The sequence below is a fragment of the Uncinocarpus reesii genome, genomic scaffold, assembly GCF_000003515.1.
Source record: "Uncinocarpus reesii 1704 scaffold_3 genomic scaffold, whole genome shotgun sequence".
NCBI lineage: Eukaryota > Fungi > Ascomycota > Eurotiomycetes > Onygenales > Onygenaceae > Uncinocarpus > Uncinocarpus reesii.
The window spans coordinates 433474-457182 of record NW_003052498.1 but is presented as its reverse complement, the minus strand read 5'-3'; the positions used below and the strand labels follow the sequence as shown (position 1 = coordinate 457182).

The 23709-nt window shown below is 49.6% G+C and overlaps 10 protein-coding genes across 10 annotated transcripts; 5 read left to right on the top strand and 5 right to left on the bottom strand.

Annotated features, from left to right (window-relative positions):
• Positions 1-1129: 1129 nt before the first annotated feature.
• UREG_04903 (uncharacterized protein) lies at positions 1130-1672 on the bottom strand (the record flags this gene model as incomplete). Its single annotated transcript, XM_002584168.1, has 1 exon — positions 1130-1672. One exon carries the CDS (start codon positions 1670-1672, stop codon positions 1130-1132), a length of 543 nt encoding a protein of 180 aa, XP_002584214.1.
• A 1399-nt stretch (positions 1673-3071) lies between these two features.
• UREG_04902 (cell division cycle protein 48) lies at positions 3072-5858 on the top strand (the record flags this gene model as incomplete). The annotated part of the gene is made up of 6 exons (XM_002584167.1): positions 3072-3121; positions 3190-3217; positions 3316-3341; positions 3408-3657; positions 3731-5222; positions 5284-5858. The coding sequence occupies 6 exons, from the start codon at positions 3072-3074 to the stop codon at positions 5856-5858; spliced, it is 2421 nt and encodes an 806-aa protein (XP_002584213.1).
• A 497-nt stretch (positions 5859-6355) lies between these two features.
• On the bottom strand, positions 6356-7150 carry UREG_04901 (uncharacterized protein; the record flags this gene model as incomplete). Its single annotated transcript, XM_002584166.1, has 1 exon — positions 6356-7150. One exon carries the CDS (start codon positions 7148-7150, stop codon positions 6356-6358), a length of 795 nt encoding a protein of 264 aa, XP_002584212.1.
• A 1311-nt stretch (positions 7151-8461) lies between these two features.
• On the top strand, positions 8462-9514 carry UREG_04900 (uncharacterized protein; the record flags this gene model as incomplete). The annotated part of the gene is made up of 1 exon (XM_002584165.1): positions 8462-9514. The coding sequence occupies one exon, from the start codon at positions 8462-8464 to the stop codon at positions 9512-9514; it is 1053 nt and encodes a 350-aa protein (XP_002584211.1).
• Positions 9515-10772: 1258 nt separating this feature from the next.
• UREG_04899 (Ste50p protein) lies at positions 10773-12408 on the top strand (the record flags this gene model as incomplete). Its single annotated transcript, XM_002584164.1, has 3 exons — positions 10773-11043; positions 11105-11266; positions 11318-12408. 3 exons carry the CDS (start codon positions 10773-10775, stop codon positions 12406-12408), a joined length of 1524 nt encoding a protein of 507 aa, XP_002584210.1.
• A 459-nt stretch (positions 12409-12867) lies between these two features.
• Positions 12868-14441, top strand: UREG_04898 (uncharacterized protein; the record flags this gene model as incomplete). Its single annotated transcript, XM_002584163.1, has 5 exons — positions 12868-12951; positions 13091-13134; positions 13645-13718; positions 13828-13945; positions 14000-14441. The coding sequence occupies 5 exons, from the start codon at positions 12868-12870 to the stop codon at positions 14439-14441; spliced, it is 762 nt and encodes a 253-aa protein (XP_002584209.1).
• Positions 14442-14883: 442 nt separating this feature from the next.
• UREG_04897 (uncharacterized protein) lies at positions 14884-16161 on the bottom strand (the record flags this gene model as incomplete). The annotated part of the gene is made up of 2 exons (XM_002584162.1): positions 14884-16060; positions 16118-16161. 2 exons carry the CDS (start codon positions 16159-16161, stop codon positions 14884-14886), a joined length of 1221 nt encoding a protein of 406 aa, XP_002584208.1.
• A 1381-nt stretch (positions 16162-17542) lies between these two features.
• Positions 17543-18229, bottom strand: UREG_04896 (60S ribosome subunit biogenesis protein NIP7; the record flags this gene model as incomplete). The annotated part of the gene is made up of 3 exons (XM_002584161.1): positions 17543-17569; positions 17622-17723; positions 17780-18229. 3 exons carry the CDS (start codon positions 18227-18229, stop codon positions 17543-17545), a joined length of 579 nt encoding a protein of 192 aa, XP_002584207.1.
• A 245-nt stretch (positions 18230-18474) lies between these two features.
• UREG_04895 (Noc3p protein) lies at positions 18475-19814 on the top strand (the record flags this gene model as incomplete). The annotated part of the gene is made up of 2 exons (XM_002584160.1): positions 18475-19637; positions 19799-19814. The coding sequence occupies 2 exons, from the start codon at positions 18475-18477 to the stop codon at positions 19812-19814; spliced, it is 1179 nt and encodes a 392-aa protein (XP_002584206.1).
• A 1105-nt stretch (positions 19815-20919) lies between these two features.
• Positions 20920-23212, bottom strand: UREG_04894 (uncharacterized protein; the record flags this gene model as incomplete). Its single annotated transcript, XM_002584159.1, has 2 exons — positions 20920-22925; positions 22990-23212. The coding sequence occupies 2 exons, from the start codon at positions 23210-23212 to the stop codon at positions 20920-20922; spliced, it is 2229 nt and encodes a 742-aa protein (XP_002584205.1).
• Positions 23213-23709: the final 497 nt, after the last annotated feature.

Here is a 23709-nt window from a genome sequence, read left to right as displayed (position 1 = left end):
TCGGGATATCGCTGCTCGCGAAAGAGGTTCGCGGAGCGCGATCCTGGGAGGGCTCGTCTGCTGGCAGTCCAATGCCTCTTATTTTTCTTCTTCTTCTTGTTATCTTTCGCTTTCTTTTCTTGCCTTTTGGGAGTTAGCTTTAATGTGTGACCAGATTTCCAGCTAGCTTACCATTGTTAGGCTGACCACCAGGCTTCAAGTCAACTCCAATCGTGTCATCATCGTCGTCATCTCCGTCTTCATCTTCGCCGTCGAGTGCACCGTGAAGAAGCCCATTTGCTTCGGCTGGCTTAGGAGGATTGACGGCAGCGATTGGAGCAGTAGGGGATGACTCTGCTCAAATGTCAGACTGGCTGCAAGGGGGTGGACTATGTATCTATACCATTTGGACTTCGACGATGTGTTTCTGGTGTCTTGGATCCCATCGTCGGTTTCGATACGCAGTCATGCAGTGTCTCAACACGTCGTTGCGATAACTAATTGATGAAAACGACAAAGCGACGTTGCCTGAAGGCGGGCATGTCTTGGCATGATCCATTAGCTCCATTGCATCAACAGGCGGATGAGGCGGTCTGCTATGATATGTGCACTTTGGCATTGGAGACTTGAAGGAGAAACTGGTTCGATATCAATTTCGCGTGACTTGATCATGGCGTATTATTGATGAGCTTTTTAGTGAGAGGCCCTATGCCCTTTATGGTTCTGCTGAGTTCTTCGAGAGGCACACATAGGGGCGCGTCTTGTGTTTTAAAAGACTGTGGGCAGTTGATAATGTTGAGTAAACGTTTAGTTATATGGATGGGCAAACTACTCTTGTGAGCACTCGTTCTTAGCCCTGAGAAGTAGAAATCAAAGGTACATTCGATTGGGCGGATTTCTATTCTCATCAACATACATGGATTGTGGGATAATAACGATCCCAGCAACTCCTGACTGCAAGTTCCCCCCTTGATTTCCTTTCCCATAGGCTGCACGATTAATCACCGGATATGTCTCCGATAGATATGCGACACTTCTGTGATGTTCCGCGTGAGGATTATCCTCAAAAATAGCTGCTCAGGGTTGATATGCTTGCTGGACGGAAAGGAGGGCGTTTGAATGTACATTTTTTGGCGTGCACATCCCCTCCTTAATGAGAATGGTATCTTCGTCCTGCGTTTTTATACCATTCACTTTCCAAAAAGGCATCCACTTTCCACGACTTGGACGACGCCGCCACGATCCCATCCATTTCACCCTTCCATACGAAGGTAGCAGCATCGATGTTCCGCAAGTTCCCATCGCGTAAGCAAATCTCCACCTGCACATGGGCCAACTCCTTGTAGCTTTCAGCTTCGAATTGGTATAACCAGTTGCGTTGATCGGAAGTCAAAGCGAAAACTAGGACGCCATCGACGCTTTGGCCCAGCTCTTTTGACGGCATCACTATCGGGAGGTCGGCTCCCTCGAAGATCCAGAGCTTATAGTCGAGTAAGCTCGCTTGGGTCATGTTGGCTGCGATGTCAAAATCGGGCTCAGCATCCGTCACGGACTTGAGCATCCGTGGGAGCATGAGTGGTCCGAGAAGGAATACGGGCGTAGAGCCCTTGAGCAGTTCTTCAAGCCTCCTCTCACTTAGGACGTTGTTCAAAGCCCGCTGATAGTCCCTAGGGTACCCGACTTTGTTCTCCATTTTGCCCAGCCACATATATATGGGAAACGTCAAAATCGTGAAACCAGAGGTAAAAAGTGAATTTGAAACTAAGAGGTGACCGGCTTAGTGCTTTCTGCGATGTGGGTAGAGTTGGTGAAGGGGAATGCGCTGATAAGGTGAATGGTGCGCATTCAATTTATCACTTCACAGCTAGGAGAGAGCAATCATATTCCAACTGCTCACACAGTCGCCGGCAGGAAATCTCCAGCATTGACCTCAGGCAGCGGCAAACAAAAACACTAACCAATGTATGTCCCTGGAACTAGAGTGGAGGAGTGCATCTAGAGCAAACTACCTGAGCTTCCTTTGCTGAAACACAACCTGATCTCACGGTAGAGAAGAAAGATCAGTTCAGGACACATCCTTGAGCACTTGCATCCTGCAAGGCTTGAACATTCTTTGGCACCAAATGTGCAAGTGAATCATTGAGCCGTGCCCTAGGGAAGCAACAGCAATCAGCCAGGCATTGGACAGGCAGTCATCACCCTCATGCGGTGCTTAATGCATTGTGAATGTCAGCCTAATGGGTGCCTGGAGCCTTGTTGCTGCCTTTACGCGGACAAGCACCTGCCCTGAAGAGATGCTGTGCCTAGTTTGGGGGCATGTTGATTGGTTCCAACTTGCAGCATCAGGATCTCCGACTGTGCCTCTGGAACGGTGGGTGAACGGTCATGAAATGCTACCGCAAAGCCAGCCATCAATGATCAAACCGATGGGACCACAGCCTAGGTTGGCGCTGTGGTTATGTGCTGATGCGTCCAGCCTCTCCATACCAACTGGGGGATCGTGGGTGTTTTGGCCCTCTTCACTTCATCGCAGGCATTGTTAATTAGGCTGCCAGGCTGTCGTGGCGTTGGCAGTCAAGCGTCCATCGCCTTCCAGAGGCTTCCAAGCAGCCACCCGGCCTTTGATTGGTCAGCAGCGTTGAATATGCTGAGTCATCACGCAGATTTCAGAGCAGCAACGCGGGACTAGCCGCATCTGGCTAGCGCAGCCAGGATCAGAGCTCCTCAAGCTTAGCTAATCCAGAGCCTCCAGCAGAGCAACTTCATCATCAGCCAGATCTGCCACCTTCAACATCTCAACGTCCCACACTCCCTCTTCCCTTGCTCTCCTAACTGTATTCTGGCCTTGCTGTTCCTGGTGACTTTACTGCTGTTGCTCTCATAGTCGCTGATTTCTGCTGGATTTCGAACGCGTTTTGCCATAGGGTCCTGGAAGCGCCTGGGAACAGCATCATAGACTGAGCTCTGTCTCGAGACAATACCTGCTTTTTTTATCTCCTCTTTTTCGTCGATTCTATCGACAGCATACCCTACCCTTCCCTCTCTCCCTCCTCCTTTCCCCTAAAGTGTATATTTGATATTTAGCCGACAAGATGTCTGGAGAGCCGGATCACGCCCACTCCAAGCACAAGGTCAACCTGAAGTGAGTTTTCCGCTGCCCCTTGGGTTAAGCAACATGCACCAAGCTCGAATGCTAACACAACGTCGTAGTGACCCTTCAGGTGCTGAGAAGAAGGATGTTAGTACTTCCTTTCCGAACGGTGACTCTCTACTGGTTTATGTGGGTGGGAGTTGACATCATAGCAGGAACTTGACACTTCGACCGCCATTTTAAAGAAAAAGAAGAAGCCCAACTCGTTGATGTAAGCTCTTTCTCAATGGGATTCCTCGCGTAGGTGCTTGTCAGCCCGGGCGCTAACATTTAGCAGTGTAACTGATGCAGTCAACGATGACAACTCTGTCATTGCACTCTCCAACAATACTATGGAAACTCTCCAGCTTTTCCGTGGCGACACAGTTCTTGTAAAAGGGAAAATGCGGAGAGATACCGTTTTGATCGTCCTCGCTGACGATGAACTTGACGATGGAAGCGCACGCATTAACCGCGTCGTCCGGCACAATCTTCGAGTAAAACACGGAGACGTTATCACCGTCCACCCTTGCCCGGATATCAAATATGTGAGTAGTGTTAATTCGCCCCTTTACCGCCAGATTGAAGCAATAATGTATCTGATGGTGTCGCTGGCAATAGGCCAAGCGAATCGCTGTTCTTCCAATTGCCGACACCGTTGAGGGGCTCACTGGCTCTCTCTTTGACGTTTTCCTTGCACCGTACTTCCGTGAAGCTTATCGACCAGTCCGACAAGGCGATCTATTTACCGTTCGTGGTGGTATGCGCCAAGTCGAATTTAAAGTTGTGGAAGTTGATCCTCCAGAGTATGGCATCGTTGCCCAAGATACAGTCATCCACTGTGAGGGTGAGCCCATTCAGCGTGAGGACGAGGAAGGGAACCTCAATGATGTTGGCTACGATGACATCGGTGGTTGCCGAAAACAGATGGCTCAGATTCGTGAACTGGTCGAACTTCCGCTTCGCCATCCTCAACTTTTCAAGTCGATTGGTATCAAACCCCCACGTGGTATTCTCATGTTCGGCCCTCCAGGTACTGGTAAGACCCTGATGGCTCGCGCCGTCGCCAATGAGACTGGTGCTTTCTTTTTCCTCATCAACGGCCCTGAGATTATGTCCAAGATGGCCGGTGAATCCGAGTCGAATTTACGTAAGGCTTTCGAAGAAGCTGAAAAGAACTCACCCGCCATCATTTTCATTGACGAGATCGATTCTATTGCGCCTAAACGTGACAAGACTAACGGTGAAGTCGAACGTCGTGTTGTGTCTCAACTCCTTACATTAATGGACGGTATGAAAGCTCGCTCAAACGTTGTCGTTATGGCTGCAACCAATCGCCCCAACTCCGTTGATCCTGCTCTTCGCCGTTTTGGGCGTTTTGACCGTGAGGTTGACATCGGCATTCCTGATCCAACCGGCCGTCTTGAAATTCTTCAAATTCACACTAAGAATATGAAGCTCGGAGAGGACGTCGACCTTGAGGCCATTGCGGCGGAAACCCACGGTTACGTCGGTTCCGATATTGCTTCGCTTTGCTCAGAAGCTGCTATGCAGCAGATTCGTGAAAAGATGGATCTCATTGATCTGGATGAGGATACCATTGATGCTGAGGTTCTCGACTCCCTAGGCGTAACTATGGAGAATTTCCGTTTTGCCCTTGGTGTTTCAAACCCATCTGCTCTCCGTGAAGTTGCCGTTGTCGAAGTTCCTAATGTTCGCTGGGAAGACATTGGTGGTTTGGAAACTGTCAAGCGGGAGCTCATCGAGAGTGTCCAATACCCTGTTGACCACCCAGAGAAATTCCTTAAATTCGGTCTGTCGCCATCCAAAGGTGTCTTGTTCTACGGACCTCCGGGTACTGGTAAGACTTTGCTTGCCAAGGCCGTCGCCAACGAATGTGCTGCCAATTTCATCTCCGTCAAAGGCCCGGAATTGCTGAGCATGTGGTTTGGTGAATCCGAGAGTAACATTCGTGACATTTTCGACAAGGCTAGAGCAGCTGCTCCTTGTGTCGTGTTCTTGGACGAACTTGATTCCATTGCCAAGTCTCGTGGTGGTTCTGTTGGTGACGCTGGCGGTGCTTCAGACCGTGTTGTCAACCAGCTTCTTACTGGTAAGCGAGCCCTTGCCCTGCTAGCTACTTTTCAGTTGGTCCTTACTAACCCGCTTTCTAGAAATGGACGGAATGACTTCCAAGAAGAATGTCTTTGTCATTGGCGCAACTAACCGTCCTGAACAACTGGACGCCGCGTTGTGCCGACCGGGACGTTTGGACACTCTAGTCTATGTTCCCCTTCCCAACGAGTCCGAGCGTGTGTCCATTTTGAAAGCTCAGCTTCGAAAGACCCCTGTTGCCCCTGATGTCAACTTGGAGTACATTGCTAGCAAGACTCACGGATTCTCTGGTGCCGATCTTGGTTTTGTTACCCAACGCGCCGCCAAGCTTGCCATCAAACAGGCCATTTCCATGGAAATCGACCGCACCAAAGAGCGAGAAGCGGCTGGCGAAGACGACGTCATGGATGAAGATGTGGAAGACCCTGTCCCGGAGCTTACTCGTGCGCACTTTGAGGAGGCCATGCAGATGGCTCGCCGATCTGTCAACGACACCGAGATTCGTCGATATGAAGCGTTTGCCCAGAGCATGAAAAATTCCAGCGGCAGCAATTTCTTCCGATTCCCCACTGAAGAAGAAACCGCCCAGGCTGGGTTCGGTGACGCTGGCAACGATGACAGTCTCTATGATTAAACTAATGCGGCATTCTGGGTTTCTCTTCGTATCTTGATCTGGCGATGAGGATTTCAAGGGGCTGTGAACATCTTGGGGGGTGGCATGGTAGCTAATTTGACTTTGTACTTGATGAAATGAAAATTTTCCGACTGGTCATTATTTCTTTCCAGACTTTAGATTGGCTGTTGGTTTGAATTGCTTTAATGAAATATCTGCAAAACGTCTCGATGGTCGGATAGATAAATGTTAAAAACTCAATGAACTAGTTGAAGGAAATGCTTGAAGGTCATCTCATGCTTGCTTTAAAAAATCCCACCCGATGCCCATAGTCTACACGCCGATTCTCAGTAAGAAAGGCGGAAAAAAGGAAAAAAGAGAAAAACCATGACAGTGCCCATATCTATGTTGGTGTCCTATACATATAAAAAGAAAGAGAAAAAGAAAAAGAGTCCCACCGCAGCCCTGATATCAGCGCCTTGAATCCAGTCAATAGCCAAGGATCTTCAGGAAGCAAACTACCGCATCTTGGCGCTTTTCACTTTCAGTGGAAGATCAGAGGCATCGTCATCGTCTTGGTCGTCCGGCTCAGCTTCGCCGTCTTGGTCCTCGTCCTCGGTTGGTTTGATGCAAATGTCGCCGAGAGCCTCGTTGAGGATTTTCACGCCTTTGCCGACAACATGGGGAGGTATACGCACGTCGAACTCGGCGAGGAGGATAGAGTCGTCGCCGTCAGTGTTGTCACCTTCGGTAGGTCCTGAAGTGGATGCATGTTTCCCATTCGGCTTTGCGGCGGCGGCGGCGGTGCCGTTGGTCTCTTTGTGAGTGGATTCTTTATCGCGGTCTTCTCCTTGCTCCTCGGCATCGCTGGTATGTTCCTTCTTGACGGCCGGTTCTCGCACGCCGTTGGTCGCGGCGGTCCCGTTCAGCTCCTTGCCCTCGCGTTTTCTTTTCCCGAGTACTGTTGGAGGTGTCTGGTCACTGGGCTTTGCCGTTGTTGCGAGCCGGACGACATTGTCGACGACATCTTCGAAGCGGGTGCAGCGTCCGGAGCGCAGGAGTTCGAATGCGAGATTGCGAACGCGCTCTGTCCAGCCGGAGGCGGAGAGGGAGTGAAGGAGGGAGGTATGCAGGTCTTCGAGCTTGGTAGTGGTGGAGAGGTAGGCGAGGGCGATGTCGGTTTGAGAGGTGAACTCCAGGGGTGGAGGCTGCGCTGGGTCGGAACGGGGGTCTGTGAGGGTTTTGATGCAGTATAGGCTGTCTAGTGGAGCGGCGGGGGCGGAGGTTAGCGGCTTCGAGTTGGTGGATGGCATCGTGAAGGGGTGGTTGAAACGAGGAGGTCGGGAGGCGGAGCGAAGGCCAGCTGTCGCGGGAGAATTGAGGCGGTGGTTTTTCTCAAGGGAACGACCGGAAGGTCTTTTAGTTGAGTTCGCCCCGTTCTGTAGAATGAAAATGAAGAATCGCAGGGGAGTTGAGGAACGGATAGTTGGTGTCTGGCAGTACCTTGGTAGGTCTGGAGGCAACCGACGAAAAAAGCGACGAACAGAAACGAAGAAGAAAAGAGAAAAAGAAGGATCCCTAGCGAAGAAACGATGTGTTCATTTCCACCCGGCCATTTCTTTGTCTCAAGGCTCACGGTGGCCGGAGGGGGGTATTGGCTTCAATCGGGCGTGTTATATTGAACAAGCGAGGCCGATTGATCGCATCCACCAAAACTCCCGCTGGCGAACGTCATTCTCCACCGTCAGAATCTGCCTGCTGCTGGTTGGCCGGCGGCAAAAACAGCCCTTGCGCTTAACCGCGTCTTAGCGCCGACGTCGTTTTTTTTTCTTTACGCGCCGCGAGGCAGTTTATGGGAGGGAATAGTGGCAGACGGGGAGAGTTGAATCCGGATCGGTCTCTGTGATAATTGTTTGGACTGAATTAGTTAACTAGTTATGTTTGTTTTGCTGCCTGGAAGCCCCGGAGTCGTTCTCGGGGATGCCTTGCTCGTGGTCTGAGCCCATGGCATACCAGCACTCCACGGCCATCAATTGAAAACTACTCTTTATGCCGATGTATGCATCATACATTACTGATGGTGGCCTACAGATGACTACAAACATCATCTGCAGTCTGCCAGGATGCGTTGCTGTTTGGACAGCAAACCATTGTTATTCCCAACCAGCTCTCTATAAAATCTCTTTGATCCACAATTTCTTTCTGTTTTTCTGCATGTCCGTGCTTGGTAGAGCTTCTAATTCTCCTATGGAGTATCTGCTCTTTGTGAATGGGATGCTCAAGATTTGGACAGAGCTCCATCTCAGCCCAGAAGACCACTGCAGGACAGTCCAGGCTGATGCTTTGTCAACACACATCCCACAGCGAATCACCGTCTAACGGGGGTACCGGGACTGGGAATGCATCTCCCATTCACGACGAAGCATTGCTGACAAGGATGCCATCCATGGCACGTGAACTTGTACAGTCAGCCATCATGTCAGCCGATAATATAGAGGAAATGCTGCCTGGCTCCTGGGGAGATGCAACTCAGACAACCTTCTCACTTTGACTGCTGACGCAAAGCCGTTGCTTTTCCTCTTTTATATAGCAGTTTCATTTGTTCTTCTCCAAGGGCCATCATCATGACGGTCATCCTCAAAACGCCTGCGCAAGCCTCAATATCTCAAAAGAATGAGGAGGGCCGACGCGATTTAACGCGTTTTATGAATCAACTGGGCAGTCTCCTCCCCTCAGTTTATGCAAGCGACGTGGCAAATGGTACCGAATCAACCCTAGGGACACTCGAAGTCTTCCCACTGGAGGTCCTTCATATGATACTTTCAGGGTTAGATATTCAGAGTCTATCGAGTTTCCGCGCGGCAAATCGAAGCGCCAGCACCGTTGTGAAAACCATCTCGAAATACACGTCTTTATATACTCTCGCCCCAAGTGTTTTCCAGGCTGTTGTCTCCTTTGGTGCTGGCTCTTGGATCACCTGCGAAGAACTCCGTGCCACCTTAAGCAGCGACTCCTGCGCTACGTGCGGCGGCTTCGGCAGTTTTATCTACCTCTACACTTGCAAGCGAGTCTGCCCCGAGTGCATCACCCGTGATCCAGAGTATCCTACTGCCCTGGTTGGATTTGTCAAATATCTCTGCGACCTCGACGAAAAGACTCTTGGCAAACTTCGAACTATAACGATCCCGGAAAAGAGAGCGTGCCCTGACGAATTGCACCAGCCGCTGCAACTGATAAATCGAAACGACGCTCTCAGTGCCGGACTCAGCCTTCACGGCGCGTGCTCGCTGCTGTTGAAGTTTGGCGGTGAGGAAAGTGATGATGATGGCGATGATTTGGGCTACGACGAGGACGCCTGCTCGACGGTTGTATCTTGCGCGTTTTCCGACAAAGCGGATCTTATCAGCGGCATTACCTTTTATGCAGGCGCTGTTCGTGCTCCGCAGGTCGACTTCACGACCGGCAGTGTGGAATGGGGTACTTGCTGCAGCGCCTGCCGTGATAGTGGACGCCATGGCCGTGGAAAGATGGAATGGGACGAAGAAGGTGCCGAGAAATATGCCAATTACATCAAGGAATGTAGCGGTGCCATGACGATCCTTGCCGCAATGGACTATTGCCAGCATGTGGCACGTAGTGCGGCAGTTGGTTATGTCCCCATGGTGTCTGAGGAGTAATCGCCAATTCAGAATACTACAACCGTTCGAAAGATATATCATACGGCGACACTAATTCGGCAGCAGACGTCGCCTTGATCAATTATTATTCTCGATTGTGGTAAAAGGACAATGGGCTGGTCAAAGTGAAAGCGGCATCTGCTGAGTGTTGTGCATATGCAAACGGCGTTTTCGCGAGTGGGCTGGGGCTGATGCAGGGTGCAGTGATGAACAAGCGCTTCTTTCTCCATGCTGGCGATGTTTTCTATTTATGGTTTATATGGTTGATCTGCAATATTTCCCGCCGTGGTGCTTAATGACTAGAACTGCTTTAGCTATAACTAATATCAAAGACCTCCCACGTATTGCTCCTTCCCGACAGCTCCGAGCTTGCCGGTTTCGCAGCTTCGGCTCGGGATGTCCCAATTCTGCAGCGGGTGGGCCCGCCAAACCCAATCCGGACTAGGCGCCGCGCGGATCACAGTCCCCACTGCTCGGCACCGGCGCTAAGCCCAACTGGGACGATCCGACTCACGTGAAACCAAGAATGGCGGACTCGCAATTCCCAACATCCAAAGAAGCATCAAACGCAGCGCAGCGAGACGTCACTCCGAACCTCGCCCTCCAGCCTTGTGTTATTTGCCGCCCATCCCAGGGAGGATACGCTCCGGTTTGGGGATCTCGCTCGTTTGTGCGACCATTGATGAGTGTGCGCGCCGCCTTTTTGCTGGAAAGCCCATCGCTTTGAGGTGAGACTTCCCAGTTTCAGAGCCCTTCATTCGCCAATCGTCGCTAATCGGACCAGTGACTAACCGCCAGGCCACCCTCGTCGATTGAGATCAAAGGGTCCCTATTGATAGCCGTGCCTTAATGCCCTCTCTTGTATCCTCTGCTACGATGAACGGCGAAGCTGCCTTTTAGGCTGACCGCACCCCGTGTACTGGTTGTCGAGCTTCGCACCGTTGTCGCTTGACCCCAGCGTTCGTCACCTCACACGCTTGCTTGCAGTCGAGTTCTAGTCCGATTTCAAATTCCTGAAAGTTTATCCGTTGGCAGATTTAGCACGACTTCGTTATTTCGAATCTTTTTGCGATTTTGGATACCCTTTTTTTCCGTCGGTAGCTGTTGGTTTGATGTTTTGATCGCTTGCTATTTGAAACTTGACCATTTCCCTCGCGGCTCGGCTTGGCTTCGTGGACGACAGATTCAGTTGTTGGCTCTCCAAGATTGAAAAGGACATAATCGGCATCAGGCTTGTGGTGGAAGAAACAGCACGGCAATGGCATTCCCCACCTCATATCACCATGGAGATTCGGATGCGGACGATGAATATGAAAGAAGCGTCCTGGTATCGCCTCGCCTTGTGGACGACTCCGAAGCATCCCCCACCGATTCAGAACCGCCATCGGCCCAAAATACGCCCACAACTTTCACAAATACGGCCGACGAACGCAGTTCGCCGACGTCGTCGATAATAGAATGGTCTGCGGAGGACTGTGCGAATTTTGCTACGAATCTTGGGCTGCAGCAATACCGTGACTCGTTTATTGGTGAGTACCGTACATGACGTGGTTATTGCTGGTGCAGGTCTGATCAGAGTTTCTGCGACAGAGAACGAGATTGTTGGAGAAGCATTGATTGCGTTAAGGCATGAAGAGCTAAAAGAGCTGGGGATATCCAGTGTCGGCCATCGGTTAACTCTCCTAAAAAGCGTATACGAGATAAAAGTTAAGCAAGGAGTGTCGTTTGACCCAGACCATTACGTTCCTCTATGTCAGTATCCTTCCGTGTATTGAAGGCGGGGCGATTCTAACATTCCACTAGCTGCTGAGCAAAGCAACGCAAAGGAAATCGCCACTCAGGAAGACGTTGCGCTCCTAATAAGGACCATCCGGAAACGGGACGAAAGACTCGCTGCGGCAGAATCGGAATTGCGAAAATTAGCAGATGATTACAGGAGGCTTCGAGAGGAATTGCTGCCCGTATTTAAGATGGCCAAAGACAGATCCCAGCCCCTACCGTATCAACCGACCTCATCCTATGCCGGCTCTACCCTGGTATCGGATCCGTATAACCACGAACCATCCGCAACTTCGCCTTCAATCATGACTCAACCGGAAAAGACAGGCCCTAGTCTCTCCCGGACCTTCTCGAAAAAGCTCTTCGCTGGAGGGACTACTCCGAAAACCAACTCACCTACCCATATTCCGCAATCTATACCTGAGGGACGAGCATATAGTGACACTTCGACCTTGGACCCGTCCGCTGCTGCTATGGCTGCTTCATCCCATCTAACCGCTTCCATGAACGGTGGCCAACCTTCGCCCAAAGGCATCCCATCCCCCACATCCCCCGCCAGCTTCTACCCACAACAAACTCTTGCATCTCGATCATATTCCCGGGAGACGGCGAGTATCAACCGCTCCCATGATCACCCCGAAGACCCGCAATCACAACAACGCCACGATCGCTCGACACCAGGCCACCCCAGTTCCAATAGTAATCCACCCGGCTCTCGTGCTCAAAATGACCCTGCAGGCCCCAGCGTCGAAATTTTCAAGTCTTTCCGTGTTTCTATGGAAGATCCGTGTTACAGAGTCCTACCTGCTGCGCTTAAGAAGTATAATATCCACGAAGACTGGCGACACTATGCTCTCTATATTGTCTATGGCGATCAAGAACGGTGTCTTGGCCTCGACGAAAAACCTTTGATCTTATTTAAACAGTTGGCCGGTGATGGCCAGAAGCCTATGTTTATGCTACGAAGACAAACGCCAATAAGTGATGGCACAGCAACGAATATATACCCTGGGGGTGGGATTGGCATTGCGCCGGGAAGTGCGAGCATCGACGGAGGAGGGGGAGGGGGCCGGGTGCAACCTGGAGCAATTCAGCTGCCTGGCGGTGTCTTATGATGTTTTGTCAAGTCGTTCCGTTGCCGTTTGCCCGTGTTTCTCCGGTCACATATTCCCCTTTCCGGGAGGAAGCTGTTTTTCTATCTTGGCTTTTCTGTCCTGCAAAAGGCGCTTCCTTTCGTGTTCTTATTTATAGGCAAATCTGAATATCTATCGTTTGGACGTGTAATTAACCCGGGGTTGCCTTGTAGGTGCTATATCTCAGCCCGTCAGATCTTGAATGTATTACATAAGCCATGACGGCGGGGACCGTTGATCGAATGAGAATGACATCCACAGACTTGAGCGGCAACAAGTCTTTGCGTCAAAGTAACAAAGAGTAGAAGCTCCGAGATATATGCCCTTTTTCTGCGCTCCTTCATTTCGAAAACTATTCCTGTGCATACTTGACCCGGCCCCAGCCAAAGGCGTCTTAGATATCCTGCATTCGCCCTTCGTTTAGCCCCTCCTGGATCGGCCATGCCGGGGTATACTTCGAACCAGAAGCAGCTCATAGCACAATTCGTGTCTTTTGCGAGTGTAAAAGATAGCGTTGCAGCAAAGGTATGGGATTAATCATTTCTGAGATTTAAAAGCTTAGAACGGCATTTGATCTCCCGTCCATGTCCCTTGGTGCCGCAAGGGGAGACTCCCAGTTGGCGACGCGAAGTGTCTGGCTGATGCGTGTGCTTTTGATTTTTAGTTCCTCAAGGGCAACGGATGGGATGTGGCGCGGGCTGTAGATGAGTATGTGGCTCTTTTCTCTCTCCATATATGCTGCTTTTCCACAGTTCAAATGGGCCTATTTGTATACATCCTCTCGAAATTTGCTGGGTATAATTCAAAAGGCAAACGGCAAAGATGGGTTTGGTTCTTGCAGATACCCAATTCTTCCATTCAGCTTATAACTCAGAGTGAGCAGCTGGAATGGAGAGCTTGCAAACCATTCAAGGAGCTTCTCTGAAGTTGTATTCACAGCTGAGAGTTGAAAGTGACAGTGACGGCTCTCGGATGTTCCCCTCTGCATCACGTGGAATGTCAGACTGTCCCAAAAGAGCAGGCAACGGTCACGTTATTCTTGACTTCAGGATGCAGGCTGAGATGGTGAAGAGCTACATCTCCCGGTTCACGCGCTTCTCAGCTGCATCCTTGGGCACTTTCATCCAGGGCTATCTGTGCTACAATTGTGACCACAAGCACAATGGCTTCTCAATCAAGCTCAGAGAATGTGCTGACGCCTACTTCTGAATATGATAGTTACTTTCAGCACAACCCCTCTCCGTCTTCACAGGCCGTGTCTGCTCTCAACAAGATCTTTGATGGATATCGAGGTAAAGCTACCCGTTTTCAGGCGTTCGATGTTCCGGACTAATTGAGAGATAGATTCCCCTGTGGATAACCCAGATGGCATAGGAATTGAAGGTGCTATGAAATATTTAGGAGATATAAAAGTGAATCTGGATGAAGTTGTCTGCCTGGCAATATCAGAGTTGCTACGCTCTCCGTCAATGGGTGAATTCACACGTGAGAATTTTGTCGACGGGTGGAAGGAATCGGGGTAAGTGTAGTACATCCATTCACGGTATCGGACTACCTGTCTTATATGCACTAGTTCCGACACACTCGCCAAGCAAGCACTCCACGCATCAAATCTGCGCAATCGCATCCCGACGGAGCCAGCTTTGTTTAGACGCATATATCGTTATGCATTCGTACTATGTCGGCTACCGGGCCAGCGCCATCTCACTCTAGAAATCGCTACCGAACAATGGCGTTTATTTTTCACTCCTGACAACGGCGGTATCCCATGGAACACCAACACCGTCCCGTGGTTGGATTGGTGGATCGAGTTCATCGAAAACACATGGAAGCGGCCCGTCAACAAGGATTTGTGGGAGCAGACGGAGGTGCTAATGCGAAAGACTCTGGAGGATCCGAGCTTGAAATGGTGGAGCCCAGATGGGGCATGGCCTGGTGCAGTTGACGACTTTGTGGTTTTTGCAAAAGCAAAACTGGGAACGAGTGGCGCGAATGGCGAAATGGATGTGGAATGAATATTCAAACAACTACGAGGTGGTTATAAAGAGCAGAATATCATAAGATCGACATGGGGAGGATAGTGGGCGTGGATGAGAGATTTATGTTATCAAGACCTAGCGAACATCAAACGGCGCATTTTATATCTAGGAGGATTAACTAGATAGCTGGTCAATTGAAGATTCTATGGCATTTCAGCCAACCACTACTACAGAGGATCAAAATTTCAAAGTAAATCAAACTATTTGAGTTTAGACAAGGGGGGTGCAGCCTTCACAGCTAAAATGAATTTCATATGGGAAAGGCTTTGTTCAGGGGTATTGAGGAAACATACAGAAATGAAAAGAAGAGGCCAAGCTGAAATTTAGCAAAGTCCCGAGAAATATGAAATTCGTTAGGAATAACAGGAAATTGCATGGAATATCGTGTCCTATGGAGAATAACACAAATATGCCTCTTTCAACAGTGAGGTGGGATTGGATAGTACGGTGCTCCGTGATGGCCGTAAGTAGTATGACTCTGTGCAGGATGCATGAATAGAGGAGAATCGAAGCAACCAGTCCAGAAGTGTGGATCATGAGCGATGCAGGCGACGTCCTTCCCATGGTGGGATACTAGAGACGCATTATGGCAATGAGTACAATTGTGGTTGCAAGTCGATGGCTCCTTATCATCCTTTGCTGTGGCGTTTTCTTTCGATTTGCCGCCATCCTTTTCTTTCCCCTTTTCTTTCTCTTTTTCTTTTTCTTTTTGCTCTTTTGCTTTTTGGTCTGCTTCGTGTTTGTCCAGGAGCCTGCTATGTATCTCAGGGAACGCGTCGTGGAGGGCTTCGAGCTCGTCAAGAGATAGACCGCCTATTTCCTCACAGTTCCTTTTCCCATCTTCATTTTTTTCTTTCTTCTCTTCCTTCTCAAGAGCTTTGAGAGCTTTATTCAGCAACAAATCCTCCTCCACCTTGCTGCAGTCCACATCAAACAATTCATTCACCTTCCTGAATTCCGCTAGCCGATTCTTCCACTGCTCGCTCTGCTGGAGAATACAGATATTCGTCTTCCCAGACTCGTCAACTTGCTTTGAAAGAAAATCTCGAGCCCATTTCCGTAGCGTATCTTTATCTCCTTGGTTTTCAATTGTGTTGTCGCCGTATATTTCCTCGAAGACGGCCATTGGATCATTATGTGTTTCTCCCATAGAATATAACCGCTCAAAAGCCTTGTTTCGAAGCTCAGCAAAGGACATCTGGCTTCCAAGAGCGAACATCTGGATATCGTTGACCAAATACGCAGGGTCGTCAGCGCGAAAATCACGGATTGAGGGAGGGCCTTGAGTGGCGGAAGGTGTAAAATAAGGCGTAGTAGTCTGCACCAGCTCAGGGGGGTAGTCTTGTTTGAAAAGAAAAGAATAAAAAGTACAGAATGGGCGCTTTGAAGCCACCGGGACTTTAACCGTATTTTCTTTTGAAATTCTAGGTTGAAGGGATTCGAATACGGTTAATTTTGACCTTGGAAAAGGAACCGCATAGTCTGCATAATGGAGTTCGACGTATTCTCCAGAGCCGGCGGGATATCGCGTACGGAGAACTGGAGTAAATGAGAACTTATCCGCTTTAATGGTATGGAAATAGTGAGATTTCGGGCTATTTGTCTTTGTTAACATATCTAATAGCTCGGAATGTAGACTCGAGGATACATACTATAGTTTAGGATTTGACCCATTTGCAGACTCCGGCAGTTTCATTTCCTTCAGGGTCAACTTGTGGTCTCGGCACAGCTCCCTATCCAACAAGTCGTTTCCCCCCCAAAGACAATAGCTCCAACCTTATGATAGGGCGTTCTTGCGACTTTTCCTATCGGGATGACGACGGGGTTGATGCACTCTTGGAATACATGGAAACCGCAAAAGCAATTTTGGAGGCCGGTATAGTTCCAGTATTCGGTGTATCAACGAACTGAATCCAAGACCATGGCCAAGGTGATGGCTATGACTTGTTTGATCGCTCCCTTGGACACCGCAACACACTAGGAAGTAAGCGTGTGCCATGTGATGAATGAGAAAATGGCCTAAAAGTCCGGGACGCTGCTGAACCTGGTGAGAATTTAGCTCAATGGCAATCCTTGTATCTCGAAGGCCTGGTTTATAGGTGACGCCATGAGTATCAAGCGAAAGATGCGCCCATCGAAGATATACTTGATCCTTTAGCACACCTCGGAAATAGGTGGCGTCTAATGTCTCAAAAACTTGGTACGGGATCCAACGCAAGTTAATATTATGGATCGGGCATTTAGGTAAGTCCGGCTCTGAGGCGGTATGGTTTTCAAGAGCATCGAGAGCAAGCTTTGTGGCAACGGTTTCACTGAGCCCCAAGGGTTTTGAGGGGGGCAAATTCGCAGCCAGGAGCCCTCGGTCGGCTTTCTCCTTTTTGGCATATGTGCCGCAATTGCATTTGGGGGGAGACATGATCAAAGTGTCCAAACTGGAAAAGTAACGGATGTATGGAGTCGTTTGGAAGAGGAATCGAACAAGAGACCGAGAAAGGACGGCGAGTATTATTTAAAGTCAGGATCCCGAAGACATGCTGCCTTGTATGGCATCAAATTGCTCGCCCAAACTGACATGTTTGGTATGAGCCAGGCCATAGCGCCTCAATTTAAGTTTGCCCAAAACACCGTGTTTGCTCCGGTAAGGTAGAGTCGTACAGACAAAGGAAAGAATATACGATGGCAAAATAAGCCATTGTCGGCCTCGAAGAGAGTGCGACTCGTCAAGAGTAAAATAGCTTTGCTTGTGAGAAAGCAATCAAATCATAGGCCTTCAGCAGATTCTAGCTTATTATGATATTTGCGAAAGGGTGGAGCTAGAATAGTGACTCAAGCGGGAATAACATAGGTTTGTGAAACCGCAAAGCGGGTTTGATAGGCAAGGTATCATTTAGCCGTATAAATACCATGTTGGTGCCCAACGCCAACCGGTAGCTAGCAGCACAAAGGCAGGCAAGCACAATGGACTTTTCTTGCAAAATCTGAATGAAAAGGGTACAAGTTAGAAGTTTCTGGAGTAGTAAAAACCGACAACGCCAAAAGATACGATGCAGCAAATATAGACGCCAGACTGAAGGGGTTTATGTTGTTTGGAAAAGTGTATCTTCCTATAACGTAGTTAGAAACACTGCAAATCAAAGAGGAGGCGCCAAATCTTACTTCTCTCAGGTATTCTCCAATATCTCCTTGCCTAAACGTCGTGATTCCGGTCGGGTCTAACCGACGGGCCTCGGCGGTCGAACGAGCCGTTACGCCAAATCCCTAGGAACAGGTCAGAGAATCTCGTGAATTATCAATGGTAACACAGGGCAACCTACTAAAGGAGTATCGTCCATTGACATTACCACCACGCCTTGGTGTTCGGGGCAGTCTTCGCTCCAGCGCCCAATATGCGCTTTGACAACATTCCCACCGTAAAGAAAAGGCATTTCTCCATTTGGTTTAATCCACACCTGGTATCTCGCATGAGGCGCAATAACATCTAGAGCAGTGATGTGAAGTCTGAACTTTCCCGTCTTTGTGAATTTTCCGATACAGGTGCCAACGGAGAGAAGATTTGGTCGCGCAATGGACGTTGCGAGATTGGCGATGGAGAGACGGACATAATAGACTCGCGAGCCGTGTAGGCGAAAGACATGCCTTTCGTCTTCAGAGCCATTGCCTTCCGACGACGATGGAGGAGCTATTAGATGGTTCAGGGAGCTGCCGGTGTAGTTTGCGAGTTTGGAGAAGAGGGTCTGCGTCTCTGATTCGGTGAGGGGACGCATCTCGCCTAAGATAGTCGAGTAGTATCAAGCTCGGGGCCGATTAGAGCACTGGTAAAAGAAACAAAGGAGCAAGAGGCATAGATCAATGGCGGAATGATGCTGCTGGCGGCTGTTGGAGCTTCAGCGATAATTTTCTTATCGATTTCACTAGCGCGCAGGCTTGGCATCAGGTCGCATCGAAATTTCGGCGGGAAAATCTCCAAGGGCACTCTCTACACCCAGATCGACTCACAAAACCCGCGGGAATGGCTCCAGTTCACACTGCAAAGAGGCGGCGTCTTAGCCCGACAGGAGAGGCGGCCCCTTCATCGGCAATGAAGACGTTCTACGCCAGCGCGTCGCAATGGGACCTCGAACAGGACTACGAACGACGACCAAGGAAGGGCAGCAAGAAGGATAGAGAGCGGACACGCTTGCCCATCAAAACTGCGGAGGGAAATATAGAGCACATTGAGGAACCTCAGCATTCGGAGCCTGAATCCCTTAGCCCGTTCGACTCTGACGAACAGTCCGACGATGACGCTCCCGCCCCCAAACCCGTCCAGGAACCCGTCTCGCAAGTCCCGCCAAAGCTGCAAATCATACAGGCGAAGGAAGAATTAGCAAGGATTGCGATGATCATAAATGAAGACCCGGAGGAACATATGGAGTCGTTCAAGAGACTGGCAGAAATGGTCAAATCTTCTTCATTGCCCGCCGTTAAGAAACTGGCGCTTGCTACCCAAGCTGCGGTTTACAGAGATGTTATTCCTGGCTACAAAATCCGGCCTTTGGGTGAAGCAGAACTCACGGTAAAAGTGTCGAAGGAGGTTCGAAAAGTTCGCGACTACGAGCAAGCGCTGCTTTCTGGATATCGCAATTATATTCAGGAGCTAGTAAGGCTTGCAAGATCAAAGCATGACGAGGGTCTCAAATCAGTTGCCATCAATTGTGCGTGCGGGTTATTGACTGCTGTTCCGCACTTTAATTTTCGACAGGAGCTCTTGAAGATACTTGTCTCGCTAGTCACTCGCCGTCACCTTGACGCAGACGGTATCAAAGCTCGTGAAACCATCAAGGAAATATTCTCCAACGATGAAGATGGAATTATCTCGATGGAAACAGTCAGCCTTCTGGCGAAAACAATGAAGTCTAAAAATTTCAACGTTCATCACAGTACATTGGATACCTTTTTACATCTGCGACTTCTGTCTGAATTTTCTCTCAAAGGCTCCCACGATAGAATTGATAAGGAGGAAACTGAGGGAAATACATACAAGGGGAAAAAGATCAAAGAGAAGCGCGAGTTTCGAACGAAAAAAGAACGAAAACTCCTTCGAGAACGGAAAGCTGCCGCCAAAGACCTAAAGGAGGCAGATGCCCTCGTCAAGAATGAGCAACGGGATAAGATGCAAGCGGAGACGCTGAAGTTTGTTTTCACGACGTATTTCCGAATCCTGAAGCTTCGAATTGCTTCCTTGATGGGTGCTACGCTGGAAGGCCTCGCAAAATACGCTCACTTGATCAACCAAGACTTCTTTGGCGATCTACTTGAAGTGCTTAGGGAGCTGATATCTGATTCAAGCCAAGTCAGCGGGACCGATGAGGACCTGGATGGCGACGAAGCACAAAATGATACTCAAAGTACCGCAACAAGAAACACCACTCGTGAAGTCCTCCTCTGCTTAACAACAGCATTCGCGCTCCTTGAAGGCCAAGACGCCAGCAAAGCCGCTTCAACGCTGCATCTCGACCTTAGTTTCTTCATCTCCCACCTTTATCAGACCTTGTATCCCGCCTCTATAAATCCAGATATAGAATTCAACCCCAACAAGTCCCTTCGTCTGCCGGACCCCGGGTCCGCCAACCCTGACGATGCACTCGAAAAAGATAAAAAGGTCAATTTCCAAACTCCAACAGTGCTTGCTCTGCGCTGTCTACAGGCCACCCTCACCGCCAAGGGTAGCCACGCTGCAACACCGCTACGTGTTGCCGGCTTCACAAAACGCCTCATGACCAGCGCCCTCCAATTACCAGAGAAGTCTGCTCTAGCTTTGTTGTCGTTGTTGGATCGCGTTGCGAAAATGCACGCCCGCAAAATTGCGCCGTTGTGGAACACGGAGGAGCGAAAAGGAGACGGGGTGTTTAATGCAACCGCAACGGATGTCGAAGGGAGTAATGTTTTCGCAAGCACAATTTGGGAGGGGGAGCTACTGAGATTACATTATTGTCCGCAGGTTCGAGATGCAGCTCGTGGCATCGAGAAGACAATAATGAACGTCAAATAAGACATTTCAAAGTTACAATAATAATAACAATGATACTACTTATTATTGCGATTGAAGTACTTGGAAAATCAGAGCTTAGCTATCACGAAACATCATGAACTAGGGATTTATTTTGAACAGTACTCTATACATGATCAAATACCAGTGATTCGTTTTGCAAAGTAAAGAAGACAATATCACAGAAGAATCTTCAAGCTGACTATTTCGCACGGTTTCAGTAGTAACAAATCTTCACATAGCGTAGAACATCGACATCAAAACACAAGGGATTCGATGCACGTAACTTCCTCACCTCAGGCACCTCATAAGCAAAAGAAGCGGCCACAAAACATAATCAAGTCCACCGTTGGGATCACAAGGTTTTTAAAAAGAAAGGAAAAGAAAAGAAAAGAAAAGACAAAGGGTTTCCGAAACATTAATATCTTAATCCTGGTTCGTCTCATTCCCATAGGCGTGATGGTACCAGTTTCTTGTGCCACCCCAAGTGCCACCGCTTGGACCCTGATGGGAACCGTTATCTGCGAGCCCATCATGACGAGAATTACCGTACGCCACACGATCATGACCTGCTCCTGGGCGGAATTGGGGGACCAAGGGATTGTAATGAGTTGGCTGGCTTCGACTTGAGTTACTTCGACGGTGCTGGGCACCATTATTGGCGGCCACAGGCCCGGTTTCAAAGTCGTGAGGTTGCGTCACAGGCTGTTGCCGTTGAATCTGTCTAAAGGTAACAACCGGGGAATGTGGGACCGTATGACCATCTCCATGCGCCTCGCCGAAGACAATAGGATGACTGGGGTTTCTGCGTGTAGTGGTGGTGCCGTTGACGATATCACCGCTGGCGCTCTTGGAAATAGGAGCTGGAACAGGGGTATTTTCAACAGAGGAAGCATTGGAGAAAAGAGCGGGAGGAATAGCGACTCGTGCATCATGGGCCTGACGATTCTGACGGATCGTGGCCTCGCTGGCCTGTCGTATATGGCCTTCATTGGGACTTCCACTATCGTTATGGGCATTGTTATATCTAGATCCTTCAACGGATGGTGGTGTGCGAAACGCAGTGGTGGGAGTCGGGACCGACGCCTGTGGTCCGTTGGCGCGTGGTTGGCTGTGAAGGAGGTTGACATGCGCTGTCAACTGCTGCAACTGAAACGTTTGAGCCTGGAGCTCTGTCCGCACTAGACCAAGTTCGTTTGACAGCCCTCCAATTTGACTGAACAGTCGGTCCAGTGTCTCGATTGGCACCGCCATATGGGCAATCCGACTTGTCCTCACTTCCGAAGGATGGTACATCGGCCCAAAGTCTGGATGGAGCGGAGTCGACACTGGATCGTAGATTGACGGAGAATATGGGGCGGAGAGCCGGTGCCAGTTGCCTGACAAACGATCTTGTTCCCAATTTCCAGTGACTGACATGCCTCCTGGAGTTGCAATGCCCATGACTCCATGCATGCTTGGGATGCCGCGGTGCTCAACAAGCTCAGCACTCCGCTGCGTGGCATATGTCCCCAGTCGTGTTGGGCTCAAGGCGGGGCCTCCCATAATGATACCCTGTATCTCGTCTTTGGGCTCCTCCCCTGATCCTGGGATGCCGTTGCTGGCTTGATTGCTGTTGTAGTGGTTCGGTCCTAGCGGTCTGTTAGAGATTCCCGCGTTGCCAGAGGTCATATTTTGTAGAGGCGTTGGCGGAACGGAGAAGGCCTTGTAGACTTTGCGACGGCTGACGGGAGATGATGGAGAAGAACGAGACACGTCGAGAGGAAGCTTGTTTGTTGACAGAGGCACCGTAAAGTTAGGAGATGCTGATGCTTTAGGCTTAGGGAAGAAAAGCTGAACTTTGCAACCTGGCTGCCGAGCACTCTCGGCGTCTGGCGGGGAGTTGATTGTGCTGGCTGGGTTCTCTTCTTCTTTCAAATCAGCACTTTTCAAAACATCAGTGAACCCGGGCTGGTTCTCTGAAGCAATGTTCAGTGTGGCTTTAAGCTGTGCTATAAAAGAGTTGTCACTCTTTTGAACAACTGATGCTTCAGAAGGTGGCCCAGTTGGAGTTTGCGAAGAAGGTCCTTGTTTGTTGGCATTACACTTTCCCACTGCATACTCTGTGAGCTGGGCTGCTGATGAAGCCTGTTGTGAGGTGGATGTTTTGTCGTGTATGTGTTCCTTCAATTGGCTTTCGGCCGCAGGTTCTAATGATGTCCGGGGACTAGTAAGCGCTTCTGTTTCGAGCTGAGGAGGTTTAGGGCTGCATCTTGCCGGTTGACCTTCTGGCCCTGGAGGTAAGGGCGCCTGTGAGTGTTTCGATCGACGACGAAAAGCCCTCTTCGACTGGCTAGCAGCACGGATTCTGGATTCGCTTAGTGTGGGGTACGCAATAGGGTCTTCGAATTGATATCCTTGGGACACGCGTTTCTTAGAGAGGAGCAGTGGACCTAGCGGAGATATTAGCAACTGGAACTATGCATTTTCAGGATAGAAGATGGAAGATCTTTTCACCTGGCTCGGCTATGGCGCCACGGGCGACATCCGCATAAGGTAGGCTTGTTGGGAGTTTGTCAATTACCGGGGAGTTCTCAGCACTCGCACTCGGCACGTTTTCTCTGCCTTGTGGCTGCAAACTTTGTGTCTTTGGTTGCACAACGGGCAAGTGGACAATGACTGGTCCCTGGCAAGAAATTTCTGGGGGCTGGGAGACTGTCTGGGAACACTGGCTTTCCATGACGGAATCTCACAGTAAAGCAATGTTCAGGAGGATATGCAAGACAATAATGGCTTCTTCCAGGCTTCCAAGAGATACCCAAGTGGTGGTATTCAAACGCGTTTTTTGCGCAAAAACTTGGATTGTTTGGGAGAATGTGTTCAGGGTGAGAAAAAGAAGCCAAAGAATAAGTGCTAAAAGGTAAACCAAAATGTTGTCATTCACGTTGATATGGCGCTAACGGAATTAGGAAATGTGCAGCCATGAATGATATACATTCTGGCCAGTCCAGGGGCTCAGCGACTGGCTATTTAAAAGGCAAATTTCTGCCGGCCTCAGGAGTGGGCTCTAGGAGCAGAAGCCCGTCGGCATACCTAACTGGTCTTGAGCTCTCTAGCCTCAATTTTTCTACTTTACGATGGTTATATCGTTGAGAAGCCGTTGGCCTCTTAAGGCATTATCGGCAGAGGGAATTGAAAAAATGGCTAGAGAATATAGAACGAAAGCGTTCTATAATG